This window comes from Oncorhynchus gorbuscha, linkage group LG06, assembly GCF_021184085.1.
Source record: "Oncorhynchus gorbuscha isolate QuinsamMale2020 ecotype Even-year linkage group LG06, OgorEven_v1.0, whole genome shotgun sequence".
NCBI classification, from domain to species: Eukaryota; Metazoa; Chordata; class Actinopteri; order Salmoniformes; family Salmonidae; genus Oncorhynchus; species Oncorhynchus gorbuscha.
The window spans coordinates 5232876-5253143 of NC_060178.1; the positions used below are offsets into that span (position 1 = coordinate 5232876).

General features: G+C 43.4%; 1 protein-coding gene across 6 annotated transcripts in view; it reads right to left on the reverse strand.

The window, feature by feature from the left end:
- cracr2b (calcium release activated channel regulator 2B) overlaps window positions 1–20268 on the reverse strand; it is a 59472-nt gene that overhangs the window by 9389 nt on the left and 29815 nt on the right. For 4 of the 6 annotated variants that reach the window (XM_046352153.1, XM_046352152.1, XM_046352149.1 and 1 more), the window contains 4 exons: window positions 20087–20168; window positions 15122–15236; window positions 14518–14625; window positions 8428–8504 (listed from right to left, as the gene is read on the reverse strand). In XM_046352153.1, coding sequence (XP_046208109.1) covers window positions 8428–8504; window positions 14518–14625; window positions 15122–15236; window positions 20087–20168 — 382 coding nt within the window. Of the gene's footprint in view, window positions 1–8427; window positions 8505–14517; window positions 14626–15105; window positions 15237–18691; window positions 18876–20086; window positions 20169–20268 lie in introns of those variants that run through there. The other 2 variants (XR_006839183.1, XM_046352154.1) reach the window with 2 other exon arrangements.

Genomic DNA, 20268 nt, shown 5'->3' on the forward strand with positions numbered 1-20268 from the left:
GCTGTAATGTCCTACATACCATACCAGCTGTAATGTCCTACATACCATACCAGCTGTAATGTCCTACATACCATACCAGCTGTAATGTCCTACATACTACACCAGCTGTAATGTCCTACATACCATACCAGCTGTAATGTCCTACATACCATGCCAGCTGTAATGTCCTACATACCATGCCAGCTGTAATTATGTTACATACCATACCAGCTGTAATGATGTCCTACATACCATACCAGCTGTAATGTCCTACATACTACACCAGCTGTAATGTCCTACATACCATACCAGCTGTAATGTCCTACATACCATACAAGCTGTAATGTCCTACATACCATACCAGCTGTAATATCCTACATACCATACCAGCTGTAATGTCCTACATACCATGCCAGCTGTAATGTCCTACATACCATACCAGCTGTAATGTCCTACATACCATACCAGCTGTTATGTCCTACATACCATACCAGCTGTAATGTCCTACATACCATACCAGCTGTAATGTCCTACATACCATACCAGCTGTAATGTCCTACATACCATACCAGCTGTAATGTCCTACATACCATACCAGCTGTAATATCCTACATACCATACCAGCTGTAATGTCCTACATACCATACCAGCTGTAATGTCCTACATACCATACCAGCTGTAATGTCCTACATACCATACCAGCTGTAATGTCCTACATACCATACCAGCTGTAATGTCCTACATACCATACCAGCTGTAATGTCCTACATACCATACCAGCTGTAATATCCTACATACCATACCAGCTGTAATATCCTACATACCATACAAGCTGTAATGTCCTACATACCATACCAGCTGTAATGTCCTACATACCATACCAGCTGTAATGTCCTACATACCATGCCAGCTGTAATGTCCTACATACCATACCAGCTGTAATGTCCTACATACCATACCAGCTGTAATGTCCTACATACCATACCAGCTGTAATGTCCTACATACTACACCAGCTGTAATGTCCTACATACCATACCAGCTGTAATGTCCTACATACCATGCCAGCTGTAATGTCCTACATACCATGCCAGCTGTAATTATGTTACATACCATACCAGCTGTAATGATGTCCTACATACCATACCAGCTGTAATGTCCTACATACTACACCAGCTGTAATGTCCTACATACCATACCAGCTGTAATGTCCTACATACCATACAAGCTGTAATGTCCTACATACCATACCAGCTGTAATATCCTACATACCATACCAGCTGTAATGTCCTACATACCATGCCAGCTGTAATGTCCTACATACCATACCAGCTGTAATGTCCTACATACCATACCAGCTGTTATGTCCTACATACCATACCAGCTGTAATGTCCTACATACCATACCAGCTGTAATGTCCTACATACCATACCAGCTGTAATGTCCTACATACCATACCAGCTGTAATATCCTACATACCATACCAGCTGTAATATCCTACATACCATACCAGCTGTAATATCCTACATACCATACCAGCTGTAATGTCCTACATACCATACCAGCTGTAATGTCCTACATACCATACCAGCTGTAATGTCCTACATACCATACCAGCTGTAATGTCCTACATACCATACCAGCTGTAATATCCTACATACCATACCAGCTGTAATATCCTACATACCATACAAGCTGTAATGTCCTACATACCATGCCAGCTGTAATGTCCTACATACCATACCAGCTGTAATGTCCTACATACCATACCAGCTGTAATGTCCTACATACCATACCAGCTGTAATGTCCTACATACCATACCAGCTGTAATATCCTACATACCATACCAGCTGTAATGTCCTACATACCATACCAGCTGTAATATCCTACATACCATACCAGCTGTAATGTCCTACATACCATACCAGCTGTAATGTCCTACATACCATACCAGCTGTAATGTCCTACATACCATACCAGCTGTAATATCCTACATACCATACCAGCTGTAATGTCCTACATACCATACCAGCTGTAATATCCTACATACCATACCAGCTGTAATGTCCTACATACCATACCAGCTGTAATGTCCTACATACCATACCAGCTGTAATGTCCTACATACCATACCAGCTGTAATGTCCTACATACCATACCAGCTGTAATATCCTACATACCATACCAGCTGTAATGTCCTACATACCATACCAGCTGTAATATCCTACATACCATACCAGCTGTAATGTCCTACATACCATACCAGCTGTAATGTCCTACATACCATACCAGCTGTAATGTCCTACATACCATACCAGCTGTAATGTCCTACATACCATACCAGCTGTAATGTCCTACATACCATACCAGCTGTAATGTCCTACATACCATACCAGCTGTAATGTCCTACATACCATACCAGCTGTAATATCCTACATACCATACCAGCTGTAATGTCCTACATACCATACCAGCTGTAATATCCTACATACCATACCAGCTGTAATGTCCTACATACCATACCAGCTGTAATGTCCTACATACCATACCAGCTGTAATTATGTTACATACCATACCAGCTGTAATGTCCTACATACCATACCAGCTGTAATTATGTTACATACCATACCAGCTGTAATGTCCTACATACCATACCAGCTGTAATTATGTTACATACCATACCAGCTGTAATGTCCTACATACCATACCAGCTGTAATGTCCTACATACCATACCAGCTGTAATGTCCTACATACCATACCAGCTGTAATGTCCTACATACCATGCCAGCTGTAATGTCCTACATACCATACCAGCTGTAATGTCCTACATACCATACCAGCTGTAATGTCCTACATACCATACCAGCTGTAATGTCCTACATACTACACCAGCTGTAATGTCCTACATACCATACCAGCTGTAATGTCCTACATACCATGCCAGCTGTAATGTCCTACATACCATGCCAGCTGTAATTATGTTACATACCATACCAGCTGTAATGATGTCCTACATACCATACCAGCTGTAATGTCCTACATACTACACCAGCTGTAATGTCCTACATACCATACCAGCTGTAATGTCCTACATACCATACAAGCTGTAATGTCCTACATACCATACCAGCTGTAATATCCTACATACCATACCAGCTGTAATGTCCTACATACCATGCCAGCTGTAATGTCCTACATACCATACCAGCTGTAATGTCCTACATACCATACCAGCTGTTATGTCCTACATACCATACCAGCTGTAATGTCCTACATACCATACCAGCTGTAATGTCCTACATACCATACCAGCTGTAATGTCCTACATACCATACCAGCTGTAATGTCCTACATACCATACCAGCTGTAATATCCTACATACCATACCAGCTGTAATGTCCTACATACCATACCAGCTGTAATGTCCTACATACCATACCAGCTGTAATGTCCTACATACCATACCAGCTGTAATGTCCTACATACCATACCAGCTGTAATGTCCTACATACCATACCAGCTGTAATGTCCTACATACCATACCAGCTGTAATATCCTACATACCATACCAGCTGTAATATCCTACATACCATACAAGCTGTAATGTCCTACATACCATACCAGCTGTAATGTCCTACATACCATACCAGCTGTAATGTCCTACATACCATGCCAGCTGTAATGTCCTACATACCATACCAGCTGTAATGTCCTACATACCATACCAGCTGTAATGTCCTACATACCATACCAGCTGTAATGTCCTACATACTACACCAGCTGTAATGTCCTACATACCATACCAGCTGTAATGTCCTACATACCATGCCAGCTGTAATGTCCTACATACCATGCCAGCTGTAATTATGTTACATACCATACCAGCTGTAATGATGTCCTACATACCATACCAGCTGTAATGTCCTACATACTACACCAGCTGTAATGTCCTACATACCATACCAGCTGTAATGTCCTACATACCCAGCTGTAATGTCCTACATACCATACCAGCTGTAATATCCTACATACCATACCAGCTGTAATGTCCTACATACCATGCCAGCTGTAATGTCCTACATACCATACCAGCTGTAATGTCCTACATACCATACCAGCTGTTATGTCCTACATACCATACCAGCTGTAATGTCCTACATACCATACCAGCTGTAATGTCCTACATACCATACCAGCTGTAATGTCCTACATACCATACCAGCTGTAATATCCTACATACCATACCAGCTGTAATATCCTACATACCATACCAGCTGTAATATCCTACATACCATACCAGCTGTAATGTCCTACATACCATACCAGCTGTAATGTCCTACATACCATACCAGCTGTAATGTCCTACATACCATACCAGCTGTAATGTCCTACATACCATACCAGCTGTAATATCCTACATACCATACCAGCTGTAATATCCTACATACCATACAAGCTGTAATGTCCTACATACCATGCCAGCTGTAATGTCCTACATACCATACCAGCTGTAATGTCCTACATACCATACCAGCTGTAATGTCCTACATACCATACCAGCTGTAATGTCCTACATACCATACCAGCTGTAATGTCCTACATACCATACCAGCTGTAATGTCCTACATACCATACCAGCTGTAATATCCTACATACCATACCAGCTGTAATGTCCTACATACCATACCAGCTGTAATATCCTACATACCATACCAGCTGTAATGTCCTACATACCATACCAGCTGTAATGTCCTACATACCATACCAGCTGTAATGTCCTACATACCATACCAGCTGTAATATCCTACATACCATACCAGCTGTAATGTCCTACATACCATACCAGCTGTAATATCCTACATACCATACCAGCTGTAATGTCCTACATACCATACCAGCTGTAATGTCCTACATACCATACCAGCTGTAATGTCCTACATACCATACCAGCTGTAATGTCCTACATACCATACCAGCTGTAATATCCTACATACCATACCAGCTGTAATGTCCTACATACCATACCAGCTGTAATATCCTACATACCATACCAGCTGTAATGTCCTACATACCATACCAGCTGTAATGTCCTACATACCATACCAGCTGTAATGTCCTACATACCATACCAGCTGTAATGTCCTACATACCATACCAGCTGTAATGTCCTACATACCATACCAGCTGTAATGTCCTACATACCATACCAGCTGTAATGTCCTACATACCATACCAGCTGTAATATCCTACATACCATACCAGCTGTAATGTCCTACATACCATACCAGCTGTAATATCCTACATACCATACCAGCTGTAATGTCCTACATACCATACCAGCTGTAATGTCCTACATACCATACCAGCTGTAATTATGTTACATACCATACCAGCTGTAATGTCCTACATACCATACCAGCTGTAATTATGTTACATACCATACCAGCTGTAATGTCCTACATACCATACCAGCTGTAATGTCCTACATACCATACCAGCTGTAATGTCCTACATACCATACCAGCTGTAATGTCCTACATACCATGCCAGCTGTAATGTCCTACATACCATACCAGCTGTAATGTCCTACATACCATACCAGCTGTAATGTCCTACATACCATACCAGCTGTAATGTCCTACATACCATACCAGCTGTAATGTCCTACATACCATACCAGCTGTAATGTCCTACATACCATACCAGCTGTAATGTCCTACATACCATGCCAGCCATGCCAGCTGTAATTATGTTACATACCATACCAGCTGTAATGATGTCCTACATACCATACCAGCTGTAATGTCCTACATACTACACCAGCTGTAATGTCCTACATACCATACTAGCTGTAATGTCCTACATACCATACAAGCTGTAATGTCCTACATACCATACCAGCTGTAATATCCTACATACCATACCAGCTGTAATGTCCTACATACCATGCCAGCTGTAATGTCCTACATACCATACCAGCTGTAATGTCCTACATACCATACCAGCTGTTATGTCCTACATACCATACCAGCTGTAATGTCCTACATACCATACCAGCTGTAATGTCCTACATACCATACCAGCTGTAATGTCCTACATACCATACCAGCTGTAATGTCCTACATACCATACCAGCTGTAATATCCTACATACCATACCAGCTGTAATGTCCTACATACCATACCAGCTGTAATGTCCTACATACCATACCAGCTGTAATGTCCTACATACCATACCAGCTGTAATGTCCTACATACCATACCAGCTGTAATATCCTACATACCATACAAGCTGTAATGTCCTACATACCATGCCAGCTGTAATGTCCTACATACCATACCAGCTGTAATGTCCTACATACCATACCAGCTGTAATGTCCTACATACCATACCAGCTGTAATGTCCTACATACCATACCAGCTGTAATGTCCTACATACCATACCAGCTGTAATATCCTACATACCATACCAGCTGTAATGTCCTACATACCATACCAGCTGTAATATCCTACATACCATACCAGCTGTAATGTCCTACATACCATACCAGCTGTAATGTCCTACATACCATACCAGCTGTAATGTCCTACATACCATACCAGCTGTAATGTCCTACATACCATACCAGCTGTAATGTCCTACATACCATACCAGCTGTAATGTCCTACATACCATACCAGCTGTAATGTCCTACATACCATACCAGCTGTAATATCCTACATACCATACCAGCTGTAATGTCCTACATACCATACCAGCTGTAATATCCTACATACCATACAAGCTGTAATGTCCTACATACCATGCCAGCTGTAATGTCCTACATACCATACCAGCTGTAATATCCTACACACCATACAAGCTGTAATGTCCTACATACCATGCCAGCTGTAATGTCCTACATACCATACCAGCTGTAATGTCCTACATACCATACCAGCTGTAATATCCTACATACCATACCAGCTGTAATGTCCTACATACCATACCAGCTGTAATATCCTACATACCATACCAGCTGTAATGTCCTACATACTACACCAGCTGTAATGTCCTACATACCATACCAGCTGTAATGTCCTACATACTACACCAGCTGTAATGTCCTACATACCATACCAGCTGTAATGTCCTACATACTACACCAGCTGTAATGTCCTACATACCATACCAGCTGTAATGTCCTACATACCATACCAGCTGTAATGTCCTACATACCATACAAGCTGTAATGTCCTACATACCATACCAGCTGTAATGTCCTACATACTACACCAGCTGTAATGTCCTACATACCATACCAGCTGTAATGTCCTACATACTACACCAGCTGTAATGTCCTACATACCATACCAGCTGTAATGTCCTACATACCATACCAGCTGTAATGTCCTACATACCATACCAGCTGTAATATCCCACATACCATACCAGGTGTAATATCCTACATACCATACCAGCTGTAATGTCCTACATACCATACCAGCTGTAATATCCTACATACCATACAAGCTGTAATATCCTACATACCATACCAGCTGTAATATCCTACATACCATACCAGCTGTAATATCCTACATACCATACCAGCTGTAATATCCTACATACCATACCAGCTGTAATATCCTACATACCATACCAGCTGTAATGTCCTACATATCATACCAGCTGTAATATCCTACACACCATACCAGCTGTAATGTCCTACATACCATACCAGCTGTAATGTCCTACATACCATACCAGCTGTAATGTCCTACATACCATACCAGCTGTAATGTCCTACATACCATACCAGCTGTAATGTCCTATATACCATACCAGCTGTAATGTCCTACATACCATACCAGCTGTAATGTCCTACATACCATACCAGCTGTAATGTCCTACATACCATACCAGCTGTAATATCCTACATACCATACGAGCTGTAATGTCCTACATACCATACCAGCTGTAATGTCCTACACACCATACCAGCTGTAATGTCCTACATACCATACCAGCTGTAATGTCCTACATACCATACCAGCTGTAATGTCCTACATACCATACCAGCTGTAATGTCCTACATACCATACCAGCTGTAATGTCCTACATACCATACCAGCTGTAATGTCCTACATACCATACCAGCTGTAATGTCAAACATACCATACCAGCTGTAATGTCCTACATACCATACCAGCTGTAATATCCTACATACCATACCAGCTGTAATATCCTACATACCATACCAGCTGTAATGTCCTACATACCATACCAGCTGTAATGATGTCCTACATACCATACCAGCTGTAATGATGTCCTACATACCATACCAGCTGTAATGTCCTACATACCATACCAGCTGTAATATCCTACATACCATACCAGCTGTAATATCCTACATACCATACCAGCTGTAATATCCTACATACCATACCAGCTGTAATATCCTACATACCATGCCAGCTGTGTCATCAGTTCTTCTATGTTGTATCCACTCCTTGCACTACACTCATAGAACACTGCATTGTCCTGCTGTAGAGAAAACACAACAGGACACAACATCACCTCACGCCACAGTACACCACACAACATCACCTCACTACACCACACAACATCACCTCACGCCACAGTACACCACACAACATCACCTCACGCCACAGTTCACAACATCACCTCACACCACACAACATCACCTCACGCCACAGTACACCACACAACATCACCTCACGCCACAGTTCACAACATCACCTCACGCCACACAACATCACCTCACGCCACAGTACACCACACAACATCACCTCACGCCACAGTTCACAACATCACCTCACGCCACACAACATCACCTCACGCCACAGTACACCACACAACATCACCTCACGCCACACTACACCACACAACATCACCTCACGCCACACTACACCACACAACATCACCTCACACCACAGTACACCACACAACATCACCTCACGCCACAGTACACCACACAACATCACCTCACGCCACAGTACACCACACAACATCACCTCACACCACAGTACATCACCTCACACCACAGTACAGGACACAACATCACCTCACGCCACAGTACACCACACAACATCACCTCACGCCACAGTACACCACACAACATCACCTCACACCACACTACACCACACAACATCACCTCACACCACAGTACATCACCTCACACCACAGTACAGGACACAACATCACCTCACGCCACAGTACAGGACACAACATCACCTCACGCCACAGTACAGGACCTAACATCACCTCACGCCACACTACAGGACACAACATCACCTCACGCCACACTACACCATACAACATCACCTCACGCCACAGTACAGGACACAACATCACCTCACGCCACAGTACAGGACACAACATCACCTCACGCCACACTACAGGACACAACATCACCTCACGCCACACTACAGGACACAACATCACCTCACGCCACACTACAGGACACAACATCACCTCACGCCACACTACAGGACACAACATCACCTCACGCCACACCCCACAACATCACCTCACACCACACAACATCACCTCACACCACACTACAGGACACAATATCACCTCACACCACACTACACCCCACAACATCACCTCACACCACACAACATCACCTCACACTACACTACACATCACCTCACACTACACTACACATCACCTCACACCACACAACATCACCTCACACCACACAACATCACCTCACACCACACAACATCACCTCACACCACACAACATCACCTCACACCACACAACATCACCTCACACCACACTACACCACACAACATCACCTCACACCACACTACAGGACACAACATCACCTCACACCACACCACACTACACATCACCTCACACTGCACATCACCTCACAGCACACAACATCACCTCACACCACACAACATCACCTCACACCACACAACATCACCTCACGCCACACAACATCACCTCACACCACACAACATCACCTCACACCACACAACATCACCTCACACCACACTACAGGACACAACATCACCTCACACCACAGGACACAACATCACCTCACAGCACACAACATCACCTCACAGCACACAACATCACCTCACAGCACACAACATCACCTCACAGCACACAACATCACCTCACAGCACACAACATCACCTCACGCCACACAACATCACCTCACGCCACACAACAGGACACAGAATGTTAGACATTTCAAAAGACATATTTAGACTGAAATACCTGACATTACTAAACATGGGAGTAAATAGTTACACAGTACACTAAACTAAACGAAAAGTACACACTAAACTAAACTAAAAGTACACAGTACACAGTACACTAAACTAAACATAAAGTACATAGTAGTACACATAGTAAACTAAACTGAATATAGAAGTACACAGTAGTTATAGTAATACATATACTAAACTCAATTAAATATAGAAGTACACAGTAGTTATAGTAGTACACGTAGTAAACTAAATATAGAAGTGCACAGTAGTTGTAGTAGTACACATAGTAAACTAAACTGAATATACAGTGCCTTGCGAAAGTATTCAGCCCCCTTGAACTTTGCGACCTTTTGCCACATTTCAGGCTTCAAACAAAGATATAAAACTGTATTTTTTTGTGAAGAATCAACAACAAGTGGGACACAATCATGAAGTGGAACGACATTTATTGGATATTTCAAACTTTTTTAACAAATCAAAAACTGAAAAATTGGGCGTGCAAAATTATTCAGCCCCCTTAAGTTAATACTTTGTAGCGCCACCTTTTGCTGCGATTACAGCTGTAAGTCGCTTGGGGTATGTCTCTATCAGTTTTGCACATCGAGACACTGAAATTTTTCCCATTCCTCCTTGCAAGACAGCTCGAGCTCAGTGAGGTTGGATGGAGAGCATTTGTGAACAGCAGTTTTCAGTTCTTTCCACAGATTCTCGATTGGATTCAGGTCTGGACTTTGACTTGGCCATTCTAACACCTGGATATGTTTATTTTTTAACCATTCCATTGTAGATTTTGCTTTATGTTTTGGATCATTGTCTTGTTGGAAGACAAATCTCCGTCCCAGTCTCAGGTCTTTTGCAGACTCCATCAGGTTTTTTTTCCAGAATGGTCCTGTATTTGGCTCCATCCATCTTCCCATCAATTTTAACCATCTTCCCTGTCCCTGCTGAAGAAAAGCAGGCCCAAACCATAATGCTGCCACCACCATCTTTGACAGTGGGGATGGTGTGTTCAGGGTGATGAGCTGTGTTGCTTTTACGCCAAACATAACGTTTTGCATTGTTGCCAAAAAGTTCAATTTTGGTTTCATCTGACCAGAGCACCTTCTTCCACATGTTTGGTGTGTCTCCCAGGTGGCTTGTGGCAAACTTTAAACAACACTTTTTATGGATATCTTTAAGAAATGGCTTTCTTCTTGCCACTCTTCCATAAAGGCCAGATTTGTGCAATATACGACTGATTGTTGTCCTATGGACAGAGTCTCCCACCCCAGCTGTAGATCTCTGCAGTTCATCCAGAGTGATCATGGGCCTCTTGGCTGCATCTCTGATCAGTCTTCTCCTTGTATGAGCTGAAGGTTTAGAGGGACGGCCAGGTCTTGGTAGATTTGCAGTGGTCTGATACTCCTTCCATTTCAATATTATCGCTTGCACAGTGCTCCTTGGGATGTTTAAAGCTTGGGAAATCTTTTTGTATCCAAATCCGGCTTTAAACTTCTTCACAACAGTATCTCGGACCTGCCTGGTGTGTTCCTTGTTCTTCATGATGCTCTCTGCGCTTTTAACGGACCTCTGAGACTATCACAGTGCAGGTGCATTCATACGGAGACTTGATTACACACAGGTGGATTGTATTTATCATCATTAGTCATTTAGGTCAACATTGGATCATTCAGAGATCCTCACTGAACTTCTGGAGAGAGTTTGCTGCACTGAAAGTAAAGGGGCTGAATAATTTTGCACGCCCAATTTTTCAGTTTTTGATATGTTAAAAAAGTTTGAAATATCCAATAAATGTCGTTCCACATCATGATTGTGTCCCACTTGTTGTTGATTCTTCACAGAAAAATACAGTTTTATATCTTTATGTTTGAAGCCTGAAATGTGGCAAAAGGTTGCAAAGTTCAAGGGGGCCGAATACTTTCGCAAGGCAGTGTAGAAGTACACAGTAGTTATAGTAGTACACGTAGTACACTAAATATAGAAGTACACAGTAGTTATAGTAGTACATGTAGTAAACTAAATATAGAAGTACACAGTAGTTATAGTTGTACACATACTAAACTAAATATAGAAGTACACAGTAGTTATAGTAGTACACATACTAAACTAAATATAGAAGTACACAGTAGTTATAGTAGTACACGTAGTAACCTAAATATAGAAGTACACAGTAGTTACATTGTAGTAAACATAGTAAACTAAATATAGAAGTACACAGTAGTTACATTGCAGTAAACATAGTAAACTTGTAGTAAACCAATCCAAATATAAACTCAGCAAAAAAAGAAACGTCCTCTCACTGTCAACTGCATTTATTTTCAGCAAACTTAACATGTGTAAATATTTGTATGAACAAGATTCAACAACTGAGACATAAACTGAACAAGTTCCACAGACATGTGACTAACAGAAATGGAATAATGTGTCCCTGAACAAAGGGGGGGTCAAAATCAAAAGTAACAGTTAGTATCTGGTGTGGCCACCAGCTGCATTAAGTACTGCAGTGCATCTCCTCCTCATGGACCGCACCAGATTTGCCAGTTCTTGCTGTGAGATGTTACCCCACTCTTCCACCAAGGCACCTGCAAGTTTCCCCGGACATTTCTGGGTGGAATGGCCCTAGCCCTCACCCTTCGATCCAACAGGTCCCAGACATCCCTGGGGTGGAATGGCCCTAGCCCTCACCCTTAGATCCAACAGGTCCCAGACATCCCTGGGGGGGAATGGCCCTAGCCCTCACCCTTCGATCCAACAGGTCCCAGACATCCCTGGGGGGGAATGGCCCTAGCCCTCACCCTTCGATCCAACAGGTCCCAGACATCCCTGGGGGGGAATGGCCCTAGCCCTCACCCTTCGATCCAACAGGTCCCCAGACATCCCTGGGGGGGGAATGGCCCTAGCCCTCACCCTTCGATCCAACAGGTCCCAGACGTGCTCAAAGGATTGAGATTCGGGCTCTTCGCTGGCCATGACAGAACACTGATATTCCTGTCTTGGGGGAAATCACGCACAGAACAAACAGTATGGCTGGTGGCATTGTCATGCTGGAGGGTCATGTCAGGATGAACCTACATGAGGGAGGATGTCTTCCCTGTAACGCACAGCGTTGAGATTGCCTGCAATGACAACAAGCTCAGTCCGATGATGCTGTGACACAGAGCCCCAGACCATGACGGACCCTCTACCTCCAAATCGACCCCGCTCCAGAGTACAGGCCTCAGTGTAACGCTCATTCCTTCGAAATGATAAACACGAATCCGACCATCACCCCCTGGTTCGACAAAACGGCAGGGTAGCCTAGTGGTTAGAACATTGGACTAGTAAACCGAAAGGTTGCAAGTTCAAATCCCCGAGCTGACAAGGTACAAAATCTGTCGTTCTGCCCTTGAACAGGCAGTTAACCCACTGTTCCTAGGCCGTCATTGAAAATAAGAATTTGTTCTTAACTGACTTGCCTGGTAAAATAAAGGTAAAAAAAAAAAAAATGCGACTCGTCAGTGAAGAGCACTTTATTCCAGTCCTGTCTGGTCCAGCGACGGTGGGTTTGTGCCCATAGGCAAAGTTGTTACCGGTGATGTCTGGTGAGGACCTGCCTTACAACAGGCCTACCAGCCCTCAGTCCAGCCTCTCTCAGCCTATTGCGGACAGTCTGAGCACTGATGGAGGGATTGTGCGTTCCTGGTGTAACTTGGGCAGTTGTTGTTGCCATCCTGTACCTGTCCCGCCGGTGTGATGTTCAGATGTACCGATCCTGTGCAGGTGTTGTTACACGTGGTCTGCCACTGCGAGGACGATCAGCTGTCTGTCCTGTCTCCGTGTAGCGCTGTCTTAGGCATCTCACAGTATGGACATTGCAATATATTGCCCTGGCCACATCTGCGGTCATCATGCCTCCTTGCAGCATGCCTAAGGCACGTTCATGCAGATTAGTAGGGACCCTGGGCATCTTTCCTTTGGTGTTTTTCAGAGTCAGTAGAAAGGCCTCTTTAGTGTCCTAAGTTTTCATAACTGTGATGTTAATTGCCTACCGTCTGTAAGCTGTTAGTGTCTTAACGACCGTTCCACAGGTGTATGTTCATTAATTGTTTATGGTTCATTGAACAAGCATGGGAAACAGTGTTTAAACCCTTTACAATGAAGATCTGTGAAGTTATTTGGATTTTTATGAATTATCTTTGGAGATAAAAGATAGGGTCCTGAAAAAGGGATGTTTCTTTTTTCGCTGAGTTTAGGTGCACATAGTAGTAAAAACAACCTCAGCCATTAGAAGTCCTGAAGTCTCATCAGTCATCAGGATATAATCTTACCTCAGCCAATCGCTGTCCCTCTCTGGTGGTAACCTCCCTCTTCTGATCTTCTGATAAGTCCATTTTGTTTCCCAGCAGCATCAGGACCGCCCCCTCAGACATCCTTTCCTAGTACAGAAGAGGAGCAGGTTACTACCAGACATATTAAATAATGAACATGTTACTATCATAGACATTATATAATTAACATGTTACTATCATAGACATTATATAATTAACATGTTACTATCATAGCCATATTATATAATTAACAGTTACTATCATATTTAAATAATGAACATGACATTATATAATTACTATCATAGACATTATATAATTAACATGTTACTATCATAGACATTATATAATTAACATGTTACTATCATAGCCATATTATATAATTAACATGTTACTATCATAGCCATATTATATAATTAACATGAAACTCATATTACCCAACAACCTGTCACATGATGGGGTTGTATGCAAATTCATTTTACCCAACGGCCTGTCACATGATGGTGTTGTATGCAAATTCATATTACCCAACAGCCTGTCACATGATGAGGTTGTATGCAAAAAACTGCAATAATTTATTTGCCCCTTCACCTGTCCATTCATTCACCTGCACAAGGTCCATCCACCCTCTGACGGCGGAGAAGGAGGCGGAGTCAGTGATGTCATACATGGTGAGGATTCCATCAGCCTTGCGATAGTACTGCTGGGTAATGCTGCGGAACCTTGGACGTGAAGAAAAGAAACAGGACAAAATGACTACACACAAACACACAGACACAGACACACACAGAAACACACAGACACACACAGAAACACACAGACACACACAGACACACACAGACACACACAGAAACACACAGACACACACACACAGAAACACACACACACAGACACACACACACACAGACACACACAGAAACACACAGACACACACACACAAACACACAGACACACACAGAAACACACAGACACACACAGACACACACAGAAACACACACACAAACACATAGACACAGACACACACAGAAACACACAGACACACACACAGACACACACACACAAACACACAGACACAGACACAGACACACACAGACACACACACACACACAGACACACACAGACACACACAGAAACACACAGACACACACACACACACACAGACACACACACACACACAGACACACACACACACAGACACACACACACACACAGAAACACACAGACACACACACACACACACAGACACAGACACACACAGAAACACACAGACACACACAGACACACACAGAAACACACACACAAACACATAGACACAGACACACACAGAAACACACAGACACACACACACAAACACACAAACACAGACACAGACACACACAGACACACACACACACAAACACACACAGAAACACACAGACACACACACACACAGACACACACAGACACACACAGACACACACACACACAGACACAGACACACACAGAAACACACAGACACACACACACACACAGACACACACAGACACACACAGACACACACACAGACACACACAAACAGACACAGACAGACACACACACAGACACACACAGACACACACACACACACACAGACACACACACACAGACACACACAGACACACACACACACACACAGAAACACACACAGAAACACACACAGAAACACACAGACACACACACACACAGACACACACACACACACACAGACACACACACACACACACACACACACAGACACACACAGACACACACAGACACACACAGACACACACACACAGACACACACACACAGACACACACACACACAGACACACACACACACACAAACGGACACAGACACACACAAACAGACACAGACAGACACACACACAGACACACACAGACACAGACCAGTGGCGGTTGGTGCCATTTAAGATGAGGGAGGATTAGTATATTTCATCAGCATTATTTGTATTACAGCATATTGAATGACTCTCATTCATATTCCATTCACACAGGTCAATGTAACAGTGATAGGTTTAGGCTATTACATGATACTAACATTTTCCCTGTACCCATCATGAGGTTGCTACAACCTATTATATGAATTAAAGTTTACAACGCAGGTGCACACAGGCCGACAGACATTAGTAATCAAGGTGACAGACAGTGACACATTCAATACCAACGTGGACACTCTTACCTGCATCTAGCTGATCTAGGGTGTAATCATTAGTCCAACAGTTGCAAACGAGCGTTTCTATTGGACAAATTCAGGTATGTTTATCCCCGTTTTGTTCCATTTGAGAAATGTTTTTCAACAGAATCGGCGGAATGAATACACCCCCTGATCACACGCAAACACAGTTCATTTTCATAGCAGCCACATACAAACAGCATGATCCCTTTAATCATTATATAATTACTTCTCGTATCTACGCGCTCCACTCTCACCTTTTTCCCCTTCGCTTGTGGACTTCAATGCACAAACGCATCAGCTGTCTGTGGCCAGGCATCAAAACCTTCACATCATAACCGCTACACACAGCCTACGTCATCGTCACCGTATTAGCTAAAGTAACGTCATAGTCACCATGGATAATAGAACTACCGCATTGGTAAACCCGCTACAACCATGCAGTACAGTCAGTAAGCAGTTTAGCAGTTACACTGGCAATAAATTAATAAAAATAAAAACCTTGACTTACAAGAGTTCCAGTGTAGGATAGCCAGAAACCATCTAACATCTAGAACACTACTTTAGACCTGGTAATAAGAAGCCTAGTGCACTTCACAGGGAACTATTTGGAACAGAGACACTAACTCCTGGATGAAAATCTCTCTCTCCCTCATCTGTCTGATACATCTGCCCATTTCAAATCAAATCAAATCGCAATTTATTGGTCACATACACATGGTTAGCAGATGTTCATGCGACTGTAGCGAAATGCTTGTGCTTCTAGTTCCGACAGTGCAGCAATATCTAACAAGTAATCTAACGATTCCCCAACAACTACCTGATACACACAAATCTAAAGGGATGAATGAAAATATGCATATATCAGTATATGGATTAGCGACGGCCGAGCGACATAGGCAAGGTGCAGTAGATTGTATAAAATGCAGTATATACATAAGAGATGAGAAATGTAAGATATGTAAACATGATTAAAGTGGAATTGTTTAAAGTGACTAGTGATCCATTTATTAAAGTGTCACCCCACCCCCCCTAAGTTTTAGATGCACTATTGTTAAGTGACTGTCCCACTGGATGTCATAAGGTGAATGCACCAATTTGTAAGTCGCTCTGGATAAGAGCGTCTGCTAAATGACTTAAATGTAAATGTAAATGCAGTGATCAGGTCTCTAATTTAGGAAGCAGCCACTCAATGTTAGTGATGGCTGTTTAACAGTCTGATGGCCTTGAGATAGAAGCTGTTTAACAGTCTGATGGCCTTGAGATAGAAGCTGTTTAACAGTCTGATGGCCTTGAGATAGAAGCTGTTTTTCAATCTCTCGGTCCCAGCTTTGATGCACCTGTACTGACCTCGTCTTCTGGATGATAGCGGTGTGAAAGGGCAGTGGCTCGGGTGGTTGTTGTCCTTTTTAGCTTTTCCGTGACATCGGGGGCTGTAGGTGTCTGGAGGGAAGGTAGTTTGACCCGGGTGAATGCGTTGTGCAGATCGCACCACCCTCTTGAGAGCCTTGCGGTTGAGGGCGGTGCAGCTGCCATACCAGGCCACGCTGTTGAGCCTTCTTCACCACGCTGTCTGTGTGGGTGGACCATATCAGTTTGTCTGTGATGTGTACGCCCAGGAGCTTAAAACTCTCCAACTTCTCCACAACTGTCCCGTCGATGTGGATGGGGTGCTGCTCCCTCTGCTGTTTCCTGAAGTCCACAATCATCTCCTTTGTTTTGTTGACATTGAGTCTGAGGTTGTTTTCCTGGCCCTCACCTCCTCCCTGTAGGCCGTCTCATCGTTGTTGGTAATCAAGCTCACTACTGTTGTGTCATCTGCAAATTTGATGATTGAGTTGGAGGCGTGCATGGCCACGCAGTCGTAGGTGAACAGGGAGTACAGGAGGGGGCTGAGCACACACACCATTTAGTTCAGTTACCTTTGCCTTCTTGGGTACAGGAACAATGGTAGCCATTGTGAAGGGACAACAGACTGGGATAGGGAGTGATTGAATATGTCCGTAAACACACCAGCCAGCTGGTCTGCGCATGCTCTGAGGAATGCAGCTGGGGATGCCGTCCGGGCCGGCAGACATGCGAGAGTTAACATGTTTAAATGTTTTACTCACGTCAGCCACGGAGAAGGAGAGGGGGCAGTCCTTGTTAGCGGGCCGCGACGGTGGCACTGTAGAAGGAGTGGGCAAAGAAGGTGTTTAGTTTGTCTGGAAGAGTGACGTCGGTATCAGTGACGTGGCTGTTTTTGTAGTCTGTGATTTCCTGTAGACCCTGCCACATACGTCTCGTGTCTGAGCCGTTAAATTGCGACTTGACATAGCATCACTCTCGGTTTGATAGCCTTAGCCCGCTAGCCAACATAGCATCCCTCTCTGTTTGATAGCCTTAGCGCCGCTAGCTAACATAGCATCCCTCTCTGTTTGATAGCCTTAGCACGCTAGCTAACATAGCATCCCTCTCTGTTTGATAGCCTTAGCCCGCTAGCTAACATAGCATCCCTCTCTGTTTGATAGCCAGAGCCAATTAGCTAACATAGCATCCCTCTTTGTTGGATAGCCATAGCCCGCTAGCTAACATAGCATCCCTCTCTGTTTTAGCCAGGTATTTGAGTAGGCTAAACTAGATAGCTGCATTCGCTAGCTAAGTAAGTAAAAGTGAAAAAGATATACACAACGAAATATAGCTCTCTCTCTCGTTCTCTTTTATTTTTTGAATAAATTAATTTGTTCAAAACTGTTCAACTATTGTCTCTCTCTCGTTGTGTCAACTACTCACCACATGTTATGCACTGCAGTGCTAGCTAGCTGTAGCTTATGCTTTCTGTACTAGATTCATTATCTGATCCTTTGATTGGGTGGACAACATGTCAGCTCAGGCTGCAAGATCTCTGATAGGTTGGAGGACATCCTCCAGGAAGTTGTCATAATTACAGTGTAAGTATATGGAACGGGGTGAGAACCATGAGCCTCCTAGGTTTTGTATTGAAGTCAATGTACCCAGAGGAGGACGGAAGCTAGCTGTCCTCCGGCTTCACCATGGTGCTACCCTACAGAGTTCTGTTGAGGCTACTGTAGACCTTGTTTGCAAAAACAGGATTTTAATCAATTATTTGGTCAGGTGAATATATTTACTATAGTTGTATCTAAATAAGATAACTTTTTGTTTCACATAATTAATTTTTCTGAAATTCACTGAGGAAGATTGTCCACCCCTTCCTCCTCAGAGGAGCCTCCACTGACACACACACACACACACACACACACACACACACACACACACACACACACACACACACACACACACACACACACACACACACACACACACACACACACACACACACACACACACACACACACACACACACACACACACACAAACCTCTCCTGTCCTGCAGTATCCCAGAGCTGAAGAGCGATGGTGGTGGAGCCCAGTGTCACAGCACGCATCTGGAAGTCGACACCTGCAGTTAACACACAGACCATTATACACACATACCACTATATACACACAGACCACTATATACACACAGACCACTATATACACACAGACCACTATATACA